This window comes from Pongo pygmaeus, chromosome 9 (genome assembly GCF_028885625.2).
Source record: "Pongo pygmaeus isolate AG05252 chromosome 9, NHGRI_mPonPyg2-v2.0_pri, whole genome shotgun sequence".
NCBI classification, from domain to species: domain Eukaryota; kingdom Metazoa; phylum Chordata; class Mammalia; order Primates; family Hominidae; genus Pongo; species Pongo pygmaeus.
In genome coordinates, this window is record NC_072382.2 from 34658516 (window position 1) to 34673296 (window position 14781).

Consider the following 14781-nt stretch of genomic DNA (forward strand, 5'->3'; position numbering starts at 1 on the left):
CTAGCAAATTGAAAGGGCAAAGAATCAAAACAGTGATCTAGATAGGTCCTGATTATTCAAATGATTTAGAGAAAGAAAAAATCTCTCGTAAAGTACCAAAAGTATTGCTTTAATTTTCTCCTTACTTTTCTTAGTGTTAGGCTGATTAACATTTTTTATAAAAAGATTTTGAAAAAGAAATTGCAAATAAGGGAAACATAACCTGAAGTGACTATTTTGCTACAGGAAAAATATGTTTGCTTTGGTTTTACATAGACTTAGAAATATCTCCTAACTAATATTTCCTCCTTACAGTTTACTCAGAGAGTACTTTTAAATGACATTTATTTATGTTATATTACTAACAACAGTTGTTTACCACAATATATTTTACATATTTGTTGTGTGTGGGGGTGTGTGTGTGTTATATGTATAACATTTAAAATTACTCTTCAAAATAGGAACAAAAGGTCCAGTTACATCTTCTGGCTAAAGAAGACTATCATAAGCAACTGAGTGAAATTGAGAAATATTATGCCACAATAACAGGTCAATTTGGATTGGTAAAAGAGAATCATGAAAAGTTAGAACAAAATGGTATGTGCTATCTTATTTAAATATACATATTCAGTAGAGAATGTTTGAATGGACTTATTTACTATGAATACATTGAATTTCTATGATAATACTGATAATAGTAAATGGCAGTTAATAACTGTTACCTAAATTAAATAACATATATATTGCATTGTTACTGTTTTCCCTGTTTATCTTAATGATACTTTCTTTGAAATATACATTGAATATAATGCTTTCTTAAGTGTCTTTCATGTTGCAGTACGGGAAGCAGTACAATCAAACAAAAGACTTTCAGCTTTAAATAAAAAACAAGAAGCTGAAATATGCAGTTTAAAGAAGGTATGATTGATACAGTTTCACACTACTAAGTAAAAATTATAATCTAAAATAGTCTTATGGGCTATTACTAGAGGACAGTTGGGTAGAATTTTTTGGTAGAAGGATAAATTGTTTTCAATACAGATGCATAAATTTTGAGTTATGATTCCAGTAAAGGTAATTAGTGCATTTGTTGCAATCCATTCAAAATATTATTTCTTTGACTTGTGACCAGTAGCATGCATTTTTATGGTGATATGAATACCTTATAAGGATTCATTGTATGTCATCCTTATTAGCACCATTCATTCAATATTTACTGAGTGACTTTTATATACTGGGTGCTATGTGGCACTAAGGATACAGCTATGAAGAAAATAAAACATGTTTCCACTTTTATGAAAGAGTCTGGTGGTAGAGTTAGACAAATAATTACACAGACTAAATAATGTGAAACTATGATAAATGAGCTGAAGAAAAAGTAAAAGATGTGATGACATCACAGGTGACTTTATTAGATTGGGGGTAAGAGGGTGGAGGAGGGAAGGGAGTAATGTTTCAGGCAAGTGGAATAGCATGTGCAAAAGCCTTGAGACAGGAGAGTTTAGTATATTTGAGGAACTAAAAAAAGTCTGATATGGCTGGAGCATCATGAATGAAGCTGTGAATTGGACATTTATTTGTTGCTTACTGAGCTTCAGTATACCCTTGCCTTCTTCCTAACCTTATCTAGATTTTTGTTTTGATGTCTCCAGCTTTAAAACTGAGCCCGAAATTGGCAGGAGAACACAAACATATTTCTTTCTTCTGACCAAAGGCATTGGTTCAGGAATGGATAAATGACTTTAGCTAGCTTCTGATTATAAACCAGGAAGAACATAACCTCTATCATGGCTGGCAGTCAGCCTACAACCATAAGAAAAGCCAAAAAATAGGAACCTGACAATGTGGATGCCAGATTGGTATGACATAAAGAAACCTGTTCTTTGATGACATTATTGAGTAACTGGATCAACCAACCCTGCTTCTTGTCCTACCTCTAGACATTTAAATTATGTGAACCAATAAGTTCCCATTATTTAAGCCAGGTTGGTTAGGGCCAATTCAGTTTTCCATGATTTGCAACTAAAAATATTCCAACTGATACAAAGGGAGAGTTGGTACAAGAGGAAGAAGTAGGTAAGGCTTTGTTCTTTCTATAGAGAATGATGTCTGTTTTCCTTTTCCCACTCCCTTCCAATCCCTCTCTCGATACTGCTTTGAATCATTTTAGGACCACCTCCCTACCTCTGAGAGAATTAAGTACCTATGCTTACTGGCACTCCATAAATATTTTGAAACAATATTTACTGAGTACCATTTAAAATGCACTTAATTTGTAGTTATTTATTATATTGGTATGCAAAAAAATCTTCTGTTTGCCCCTCAAGATCTATACTTACCTTTTGAAGGCTTATGTATATGGGTTGCATCAATGGGCTTCCACATCTTCTGACTTCCTGTTGAGCTGGGCCAGTGGAGAGCCTAGGCAGGAGATGGGAGGAAGAAGAGAGTGAATCAGGGTATTTATTCCCCCTGTGCCTTCCCTCTGAGGTAACTTCAGGCTGGCCATGTGCCTCAACAGATCAGTACTTCTCTCAAATTGGCCTAATCTACATGATACTCTCTCCTTTTCGGGTTCCAGTAACCTCTCTTCTTGACCTTCTGGGTCTAGAGGTGGTGACAGCTACAGTGCTGCTAGTCAGTGGAACTTGCGCCATCCCTTGTGGTTCCTTTATATCCTCTGTGCACCTTTGCAAATAAACCCATCTTCAGGTTATCCTAGTTTATGTTTGCCATCTGTTTCTGTTGGGATTCTGACATACACTTGTTTAGGGTAAAACATTAGTGAGGCCAAAATTAGGAATTCAATTTTGTATAGGCTAGTTGATTCAGTACAGAGAAAGTTGTTTCACAGTCAAAGATTGCACTCTAAACCTCACCTATATTTTTTAGTTGTATGTTTTGGACTCAAGGGATAAATGAATATGAATGAAATGAATACTAATTTGGGTCAATGTTGTCATCTTGACGCTAAAGGATTCTATCTTTAAAAGGAAAAAAATACCAAAAATCCAAGCATATACACCTTTATATATACATAGACTTTCACTATTTTAATACAATTTAATATATTTTAATTAATAAACTATTTTTAGAGCAGTTTTAGGTTCACAGCAAAACTGAGTAGAAAGTACAGAGTTCCTGTATACTTCCTGTCCTCACACATGCACAAACTCCCTCACTATCACATCCTCACTAGCATTTGGTGTTGTCAGTGTTTTGGATGTTGGTCATTCTGATTGGTGTGTAGTGGTATCTTGTTTTGATTTGCAATTCCCTAATGACATATGATGTTGAACATATTTTCATATACCTACTTGTCATCTGTGTATATTTTTTGTTAAAGTGTCTGTTCAGGCATTGGGCCCATTTTTTAATTGGGTTGTTTGTTTTCTTATTGTTGAGTTTTAAGAGTTCTTTGTATATTTTGGATAGCAGTACCTTCTAAATGCTAAGCCAGAGTTTGAAGACCATTAATATTATAATACTATTGACTGTGATATGTATATCTTCATTGTTACAACTGCCAATAAATTGGTTATATATTCCTTGGACTTCACTCTTATACCTGAGGGATCAGAAAGTAAAAGCATAGGTGTATTTCAGTACAGAACATTAGGATGGGTGGTGATAATCATGTTTCTGGCCCTTAGAAGTCTTATGTCTATTTAGCAAACTACTTAAGAGTACAATTAATATATATGTAGAAAACATTTCTTTTTAGATACATCCTCGAAAATTAGAGGTGGCTCTTTTTAATATAAAGAGAAAAAGCTATAATTTAAAAAATCTGTTTGGAATCCCAAGTAAGAATTATTAAAAGGACCACTCATTTCTATCAGTATAAATTTCAAATACAAATATAAATAACTATTAAATCAGTGGGTGTGAATAAACACATTTTCCTTGATGTCTCTTTGGTTCATTTATGTTTTAATATTTTTAACAATGACTTTAGTAATTAAATAACATTCATATTAATTTGGTGATTAAAATATTAATAAGCCTTTATACAGTTAGTTTATGCATTCTTATGAAAATATGCCTCATAAATTCTGTACCAATTTTTTGCATTAAATGAAAACAGATGTTTCATTGTAACATAATAGACTATTATATTTCTTTTTTCTTTAGACGGAGTCTCGCTCTGTTGCCCAGGCTGGAATGCAATGGTGCAATCTCGGCTCATTGCAAGCTCCGCCTCCTGGGTTCAAGCCGTTCTCCTGCCTCAGCCTCCCAAGTAGCTGGGACTACAGGCGTGCACCACCATGCCTAGCTAATTTTTGTATTTTTAGTAGAGACGGGGTTTCACCATGTTGGCCAGGCTGGTCTCAAACTCCTGACCTCAAGTGATCTGCCCGCCCAAAGTTCTGGGATTACAGGTGTGAGTCACCATGCCCGGCCTGGCTATTATATTTCTAATGCACAATTTAAGACTCTGACCTATAGATGGAGATGAGGCTCATGTAGATTCATGGAGAGATACCCTTAGTGGATTTATGTAAGAAGGTGCAGAATGTCTTTCTATGCGTGAGAAGAATGGTGTTGCTCATGAGAGCACTAGCCTCTTTCTCTCAGGTCTTGGGGCCTAGGCTAGGGCTACCTAAATGTACTAACATGTCATGCAGTAGTGGTCTCTGTCACTCTAGAAATATTAGTGTCAGTGTTCATGCTGCAAAGTTGTTCTTGGAAGACAGACTGTTATAGAAGGGTAAAGTGAGAAAATTTAATTACCTTTGCGACTTCAAAGTTCAAGTAACTGAAAGGGGGAGAATTTTAAAATACATATTCAGATCCAGTTTTTAATATTGTAGACATTCTAAGTACACTAATTTTAAATTTTATGTATCTTATGTAGCTTTGATTTTTAACTTTGGGAAAAGCTTTTTTTTTTTTTTTTTTAACTTTCAGAAGAGAATCAAATTTTGTAACATTGGTTATATCAGTTATTTAAAACTTCTAATCACTAATTCTCCCAAAGATAATTTCAATTTTTATTATACTGTTCTATGATTTTGTCCAGAACAGTTGTTATTGGTTTGTGATAAGATGGAATTCCTTTTTTTTTTTTCTGGAGCAAAGTTAAACAGACCAAACTTAGTGGTTAGATAAAAACTAGATATTACCATTCTGAATGCTGAGTTCACCATTATGGCAATCATGAAGAATTCCTGATACTATCTATGAGCAGCATTCATAACCTCTGCTATTTGTCTGAGTAAATGTCAGAGCACTCAAGGAGATAGTGATATTAAACAGACTACCCCATACCAGAAAGGGAGGGGTGAAGGAGAAAAGAGCGCAATATTTATGACTCCAGGAACTATAAGTTGTAATTTAATGAGATCAAAGCATTGCTGTTTATTTGCTGCACTAATAGCTTTGAATAAAATGGTTAGAAAACAGACAGTGTACTAAAAGTTCAGGATATTTAAAGGCTTATAAAGTCTATAAAATCGAAAGCATATTTTTCAGTGGAAGATCTTTTCCTGAGGTCTCTGATTTTAATTTATTATGCTCTTGAGATTAAGTAATTAATATATAAAAGAAAAATAAAGATGTAAGAAATTACTAGTTTTTACTTTTGTCAGTCATATACTGATTTTCTATACCCTTCTCCTTCCCGCCTCCCTATTGTTTCATAGCAATAATTGTAATAGGAATTGATGCATTTTAGAGTATCTCCTACAAGACTTAGCTGATTATAACAGCTCCACATTTTCAGCTGTTTAAAAATGTAGAAAAACATAGACATTTGTCACATTTTGTAACCTTGAGGAGGAAAAAACTTTTAGAAAACCAATCTTTATGTACAGAATTAAAAGCCATTTTATCCAAATATAAGTTTTACCTATATACCTTTTATCAATAGGACATTGCGTTTTAGGAGTGAACCTAGAACAGATCACTAGTGTAAAACAAGCTATCAATAATTTTTTTTTTTTTTTGAGACAGAGCCTCGCTCTGTTGCCCAGGCTGGAGTGCAGTGGTGCAATCTCGGCTCACTGCAAGCTCCGCCCCACCAGGTTCACACCATTCTCCTGCCTCAGCCTCTTGAGTAGCTGGGACTACAGGCGCCCGCCACCACGCCTGGCTAATTTTTTGTGTTTTTAGTAGAGACGGGGTTTCACCGTGTTAACCAGGATTGTCTTGATCTCCTGACCTTGTAATCTGCCTGCCTCTGCCTCCCCAAATGCTGGGATTACAGGTGTAAGCCACCGTGCCTGGCCGCTATCCAGTAATTTACTTTCTAAGTCATGTGGATATCTATTTCATCCAGGTGTATATTGCTTTAGGAAAAAATACAGGAAAATCAAAATTTCAAGGAATGATTGCTGGTTTTCCTTTGAAACTTATCTTAGTGCATAAGAAAGCACCTTTAAAGCAAGCTGTTAGAAACCCTATTGTGTAAAGAAAGGTATACATTACTTTAAAGCCAGTATGATTAGTATCTTTTTTAAAAAGTAGACTCAATTGACAATCCCACTGCTGGGTATATACCCAAAGGAAAAGAAATCAGTATATTGAAGAGATATCTGCACTCCCATGTTTGTTGCAGCACTGTTCACAATAGCCGAGATTCGAAAGCAACCCAAGTGTCCATCAACAGATGAATGGATAAAGAAAATGTGGTACCCATACACAATGGAGTACTATTCAGCCAAGAAGAAGAATAAGATACTGTCATTTGCAAAAACATGGATAGAACTAGAGGTCATTATGTTAAGTGAAATAAGCCAGGCACGGAAAGATAAACATTACAGTTCTCATTTATTTGTGGGATCTAAAAATCAAAATAATTGAACTCATGGAGATAGAGAGTAGAATGATGGTTACCAGAGGCTGGGAAACGTAGTGAGGGGCGGGGTGGGGGGGAGATGGGTGTGGTTAATGGGTACAAAGAAATTAGAAAGAATGAATAAGACAGAGTATTTGATAGCACAACAGGGTGATTATTGTCAATAATAACTTAATTGTATATTTAAAAATAACTAAAAGAGTGTAATTGGTTTTTTTATAACACAAATGATAAATCCTTCAGGGGGTGGGTACCCCATTTTCTATGATGTGACTATTACACACTGCATACCTATATCAGAACATTTCATATACCCCATAAATATATACACCTATGTACCCGTAAAAATTAAAAATTAAAAAAATCAGTTGAGCATAAAAGATTTCCTTTTGTTATTCTGATGTTAAACTCTGTACTACAAAACAATACAAATATCAGTCAAATACCCTATAAATATGAATTTGGATGAAATCTTTAGGGTTTTGTAGCAGGTATTTTACCTTTAAATTAATTTCATAATTTTTTAAGACGTTAATTACTGAAACAACTAGATTTATTTTTATATCCTTCAGTATCCATAGTTTTTAAAATTATTTCATGTTTTTGAATATTTTTCCACAGTGGAAATTATGAATTCAATAAGTTATTTTGTTCAATAAGTTAAGTCAAAGACCATCTGGCCTATGGACTTGAATAATTATTTATTATACTTGTTTTCTACTGTGTACTTGCATCTGAACTTATTCAAAATTTACTTATTTTAAACTCACAGTTTAGGGCTGCTGGTTACAACAGTAAAGGTTTTTCTCTAGCCATAAAATATGCTGTTAACATATTTAACATAATGTTTACCACTCACCGTCTACTAACCTTTATTTTGGCAGTATTGGTAATAAAACCGCACTTGTCTGTTCACACTTAAATCAGGAACATCTATGTGTAACATGGTGATGTAAAGGGCTGTGGTTGTTACCTTGAATGGAGTAAAGTAGCTAGTTCAATCAGTGATTGAACTCTCACTATACTTACATGTACCACTTTCTAAGCAACCTTGCTAATTGACCATGAACCTTTGTGTCATTAACAATAGTATGCTTGAGTGATATGACTGCTCTCATCAAGTAGTTTTTTTTTTGCCATTTACTTTTATCCTGAGTAAATCAAACCTTTGATTTTATCAACTTTTATATTAGACAAAGGTAAATCACGTTTTTCTTTATATCATGTTCATTACCCTTTTCTACTTACATTTATTATAATTTTTAGTTTCTCTTAGATCTTTGAATCTATTAAAAGTACTACAGGATATTTAAGTATGAAACATGGTACATTTTCTTGAGGAGCTTATGGTCTATAGGAAAACCTTTATTGTTACCAGCTATGAGATAATTAATCTTAATTATTTAAATACATAAAGGAATACTTAAATATTCATGCCATTTATTAATACTTGAGAGTACTTTATTTTACAAGTAGGGAAAATAATTCTACATCACAATGCAGCTGTAGCAATTACAGAATCCCTTGAATTCGGCTTAGTAGAAGTAATAGGTAACAATGCCTTGCACATGGTAGATGCTCAAATACTGGTTGCATGGATTATTACATGCCAGGGACTTTTTATTTATTATCTCCATTTTATAGATGAGGAACTTAAAGCAAAATGAAGTTACTAAGTAAGTTGCCTAAAGTTATACAACAAGGAAAAGAGAGCCAAGATTGGAACACAGACAAATTTTGTCTGTAGAACCTGCGATCTTAACCATTCCACTGATAATAATAGCAGCACAAGCAATTCATTCACATAAGTTTTTTCTCTCCTGTATTCTCCATTAGGAATAATATATTTATAAAAAGGGGACATTGTTGTGGGGGCGGTTCCGAGATGGCTGAATAGGAACAGCTCCAGTCTACAGCTCCCAGTGTGAGCGATGCAGAAGACAGGTGATTTCTGCATTTCCAACTGAGGTACCGGGTTCATCTCACTGGGGCTTGTTGGACAGTGGGTGCAGGGCAGTGGATGCAGCCCACCAAGCGTGAGCCGAAGCAGGGTGAGGCATCGCCTCACCCGGGAAGCGCAAGGGGTCAGGGAATTCCTTTTCCTAGCCAAGGGAGCTGTGACATCTGGCACCTGGAAAATTGGGTCACTCCCACCCTAATACTGCGCTTTTCCAATGGTCCTAGCAAATGGCACACCAGGAGATTATATCCTGCACCTGGCTCGGAGGGTCCCACACCCACGGAGCCTTGCTCACTGCTAGCACAGCAGTCTGAGATCGAACTGCAAGGCAGCAGCAAGGCTGGGGGAGGGGCACCCGCCATTGCTGAGGCTTGAGTAGGTAAACAAAGCAGCCAGGAAGCTCGAACTGGGTGGAGCCCACTGCAGCTAAAGGAGGCCTGCCTGCCTCTGTAGACTCCACCTCTAGGGGCAGGGCATAGCCAAACAAAAGGCAGCAGAAACCTCTGCAGACTTAAATATCCCTGTCTGACAGCTTCGAAGAGAGTAGTGGTTCTCCCAGCACGGAGTTTGAGATCTGAGAATGGACAGACTGCCTCCTCAAGCGGGTCCCTGACCCCGAGTAGCCTAACTGGGAGGCACCCCCCAGTAGGGGCAGACTGACACCTCACACGGCCGACCGTGTGCCCCTCCGAGACGAAGCTTCCAGAGGAACAATCAGGCAGCATTTGTTGTTCAGTGATATTCGCGGTTCTGCAGCCTCCGCTGGTGATACCCAGGCAAACAGGGTCTGGAGTGGACCTCCAGGAAACTCCAACAGACCTGCAGCTGAGGGTCCTGACTGTTAGAAGGAAAACTAACAAACAGAAAGGACATCTACACGAAAACCCCATCTGTACGTCACCATCATCAAAGACCAAAGGTAGATAAAAGCACAAAGATGGGGAAAAACAGAGCAGAAAAGCTGAAAATTCTAAAAATCAGAGCACCTCTCCCCCTCCAAAGGAACGCAGCTCCTTGCCAGCAGTGGAACAAAGCTGGATGGAGAATGACTTTGATGGGTTGAGAGCAGAAGGCTTCAGATGATCAAACTTCTCCGAGCTAAAGGAGGAAGGTCGAACCCATCGCAAAGAAGCTAAAAACCTTGAAAAAAGATGAGATGAATAGCTAACTAGAATAATCAGTTAGGAGAAGTCCTTAAATGACCTGATGGAGCTGAAAACCATGGCACGAGAACTACATGACGAATGCACAAGCTTCAGTAGCCGATTCAATTAACTGGAAGAAAGGGTATCAGTGATTGAAGATCAAATGAATAAAATGAAGCGAGAAGAGAAGTTTAGAGAAAAAAGAGTAAAAAGAAATGAACAAAGCCTCCAAGAAATATGGGACTATGTGAAAAGACCAAATCTATGTCTGATTGGTGTACCTGAAAGTGACAGGGAGAATGGAACCAAGTTGAAAACCACTCAGCAGGATATTATCCAGGAGAACTTCCCCAACCTAGCAAGGCAGGCCAACATTCAAATTCAGGAAATACAGAGAATGCCACAAAGATACTCTCTGAGAAGAGCAACTCCAAGACACATAATTGTCAGATTCACCAAAGTTGAAATGAAAGAAAAAATGTTAAGGGCATCCAGAGAGAAACGTCAGGTTACCCACAAAGGGAAGCCCATCAGACTAAGAGCTGATCTCTCAGCAGAAACTCTACAAGCCAGAAGAGAGTGTGGGCCAATATTCAACATTCTTAAAGAAAATAATTTTCAACCCAGAGTTTCATATCCAGCCAAACTAAGCTTCATAAGTGAAGGAGAAATAAAATCCTTTATAGACAAGCAAATGCTGAGAGATTTTGTCACTACCAGGCCTGCCCTACAAGAGCTCCTGAAGGAAGCGCTAAACATGGAAAGGAACAACCAGTACCAGCCACTGCAAAAACATGCCAAATTGTAAAGACCATCAATGCTAGGAAGAAACTGCATCAACTAACAAGCAAAATAACCATCTAACATGATAATGACAGAATCAAACTGACACATAACAATATTAACCTTAAATGTAAATGGGCTAAATGCTCCAATTAAAAGACACAGACTAGCAAATTGGATAAAGAGTCAAGACCCATCAGTGTGCAGTATTCAGGAGACCCATCTCACGTGCAGAGACACACATAGGCTCAAAATAAAGGGATGGAGGAAGATCTACCAAGCAAATGGAAAACAAAAAAAGGCAGGGGTTGCAATCCTAGTCTCTGATAAAACAGACTTTAAACCAACAAAGATCAAAAGGGACAAAGAAGGCCATTACATAGTGGTAAAGGGATCAATTCAACAAGAAGGGCTAACTATCCTAAATATATATGCACCCAATACAGGAGCACCCAGATTCATAAAGCAAGTCTTTAGAGACCTACAAAGAGACTTAGACTCCCACACAATAATAATGGGAGACTCTAACACCCCACTGTCAACATTAGACAGCTCAACGAAACAGAAAGTTAAAAAGGATATCCAGGAATTGAACTCAGCTCTGCACCAAGCAGACCTAATAGACATCTACAGAACTCTCCACCCCAAATCAACAGAATATACATTTTTCTCAGCACCACATCACACTTATTCCAAAATTGACCACATAGTTGGAAGTAAAGCACTCCTCAGCAAATGTAGAAGAACAGAAATTATAACAAACTGTCTCTCAGACCACAGTGCAATCAAACTAGAACTCAGGATTAAGAAACTCACTCAAAACTGCTCAACTACATGGAAACTGAACAACCTGCTCCTGAATGACTACTGGGTCCATAGCGAAATGAAGGCAGAAATAAAGATGTTCTTTGAAACCAACGAGAACAAAGACACAACATACCAGAATCTCTGGCACACATTTAAAGCAGTGTGTAGAGGGAAATTTATAGCACTAAATGCCCACAAGAGAAAGCAGGAAAGATCTAAAATTGACACCCTAACATCACAAGCAAGAGCAAACACATTCAAAAGCTAGCAGAAGGCAAGAAATAACTAAGATCGGAGCAGAAATGAAATAGATAGGGACACAAAAAACCCTTCAAAAAATCATTGAATCCAGGAGCTGATTTTTTGAAAAGATCAACAAAATTGATAGACCACTAACAAGACTAATAAAGAAGAAAAGAGAGAAGAATCAAATAGACACAATAAAAAATGATAAAGGGGATATCACCACTGATCCCACAGAAATACAAACTACCATCAGAGAATACTATAAACACCTCTATGCAAATAAACTAGAAAATCTAGAAGAAATGGATACATTCCTGGACACATATACCCTCCCAAGACTAAACGAGGAAGTTGAATCCCTGAATAGACCAATAACAGGCTCTGAAATTGAGGTAGTAATTAATAGCCTATCAACCAAAAAAAGTCTGGGACCAGACGGATTCACAGCCGAATTCTACCAGAGGTACAAGGAAGAGCTGGTACCATTCCTTCTGAAACTATTCCAATCAATAGAAAAAGAGGGAATCCTCCCTAACTCATTTTATGAGGCCAGCATCATCCTGATACCAAAGCCTGGCAGAGACACAACAAAAAAAGAGAATTTTAGACCAATATCCCTGATGAACATTGATGCAAAAATCCTCAATAAAATACTGGCAAACCGAATCCAGCAGCACATCAAAAAGCTTATCCAACATGATCAAGTGGGCTTCATCCCTGGGATGCAAGGTTGGTTCAACATATGCAAATCAATAAATGTAATCCAGCATATAAACAGAACCAATGACATAAACCACATGATTATCTCAATAGATGCAGAAAAGGCCTTTGACAAAATTCAACAGCCCTTCATGCTAAAAACTCTCAAGAAATTAGGTATTGATGGGACATATCTCAAAATAATAAGAGCTATTTATGACAAACCCACAGCCAATATTATACTGAATGGGCAAAAACTGGAAGCCTTCCCTTTGAAAACTGGCACAAGACAGGGATGCCCTCTCTCACCACTCCTATTCAACATAGTGTTGGAAGTTCCGGCCAGGGCAATCAGGCAAGAGAAAGAAATAAAGGGTATTCAATTAGGAAAAGAGGAAGTCAAGTTGTCTCTGTTTGCAGATGACATGATTGTATATTTAGAAAACCCTATCGTCTCAGCCCAAAATCTCCTTAAGCTGATAAGCAACTTCAGCAAAGTCTCAGGATACAAAATCAATGTGCAAAAATCACAAGCATACTTATACACCAATAACAGACAAACAGAGAGCCAAATCATGAGTGAACTCCCATTCACAATTGCTTCAAAGAGAATAAAATACCTAGGAATCCAACTTACAAACAATGTGAAGGACCTCTTCAAGGAGAGCTACAAACCACTGCTCAATGAAACAAAAGAGGACACAAACAAATGGAAGAACATTCCATGCTCATGGGTAGGAAGAATCAGTATGGTGAAAATGGCCATACTGCCCAAGGTAATTTATAGATTCGATGCCATCCCCATCAAGCTACCAATGACTTTCTTCACAGAATTGGAAAAAACTACTTTAAAGTTCATATGGAACCGAAAAAGAGCCCACATTGCCAAGACAATCCTAAGCCAAAAGAACAAAGCTGGAGGCATCACGCTACCTGACTTCAAACTATACTATAAGGCTACAGTAACCAAAACAGCATGGTACTAGTACCAAAGCAGAGATACAGACCAATGGAACAGAACAGAGCCCTCAGAAATAATACCACACATCTACAACCATCTGATCTTTCACAAACCTGATAAAAACAAGAAATGGGGAAAGGATTCCCTATTTAATAAATGGTGCTGGGAAAACTGGCTAGCCATATGTAGAAAGCTGAAACTGGATCCCTTCCTTACACCTTATACAAAAATTAATTCAAAATGGATTAAAGACTTAAATGTTACACCTAAAACCATAAAAACCCTAGAAAAAAACCTAGGCAATATCATTCAGGACATAGGCATGGGCAAGGACTTCATGTCTGAAACACCAAAAGCAATGGCAACAAAAGCCAAAATTGACAATTGGGATCTAATTAAACTAAAGAGCTTCTGCACACCAAAAGAAACTACCATCAAAGTGAACAGGCAACCTACAGAATGGGAAAAAATTTTTGCAATCTACTCATCTGCCAAAGGGCTAATATCCAGAATCTACAAAGAACTCAAACAAATTTACAAGAAAAAAAAAACAACAACCCCATCACAAAGTGGGCGAAGGAGATGAGCAGACACTTCTCAAAAGAAGACATTTATGCAGCCAAAAGACACATGAAAAAATGCTCATCATCACTGGCCATCAGAGAAATGCAAATCAAAACCACAATGAGATACCATCTCACACCAGTTAGAATGGTGATCATTAAAAAGACAGGAAACAACAGGAGCTGGAGAGGATGTGGAGAAATAGGAACACTTTTACGCTGTTGGTGGGACTTTAAATTAGTTCAACCATTGTGGAAGACAGTGTGGCGATTCCTTAAGGATCTAGAACTAGAAATACCATTTGACCCAGCCATCCCATTACTGGGTATATACCCAAAGGATTATAAATCATGCTGCTATAAAGACACATGCACACGTATGTTTACTGCAGTACTATTCACAATAGCAAAGACTTGGAACCAACCCAAATGTCCAACAATGATAGACTGGATTAAGAAAATGTGGCACATATACACCATGGAATACTATGCAGCCATAAAAAATGATTAGTTCATGTCCTTTGTAGGGACATGGATGAAGCTGGAAACCATCATTCTCAGCAAACTATCGCAAGGACAAAAAACCAAACACTGCATGTTCTCACTCATAGGTGGGAATTGAACAATGAGAACACATGGACACAGGAAGGGGAACATCACACTCTGGGGACTGTTGTGGGGTGGGGGGAGGGGGGAGGGATAGCATTAGGGGATATACCTAATGCTAAATGACGAGCTAATGGGTGCAGCACACCAACATGGCACATGTATACATATGTAACAAACCTGCACATTGTGCACATGTACCCTAAAACTTAAAGTATAATAATAATAAAATA

The 14781-nt window shown here is 37.3% G+C and overlaps 1 protein-coding gene across 2 annotated transcripts in view; it reads left to right on the plus strand.

Moving 5' to 3' along the window:
• The window catches only part of CCDC73 (coiled-coil domain containing 73), a 186055-nt gene that overhangs the window by 112864 nt on the left and 58410 nt on the right, over positions 1 to 14781 (plus strand). For both annotated transcript variants that reach the window (XM_054441614.2, XM_054441615.2), the window contains exons 8-9: positions 441 to 576; positions 818 to 897. In XM_054441614.2, coding sequence (XP_054297589.2) covers positions 441 to 576; positions 818 to 897 — 216 coding nt within the window. The remainder of the gene's footprint in view (positions 1 to 440; positions 577 to 817; positions 898 to 14781) is intronic.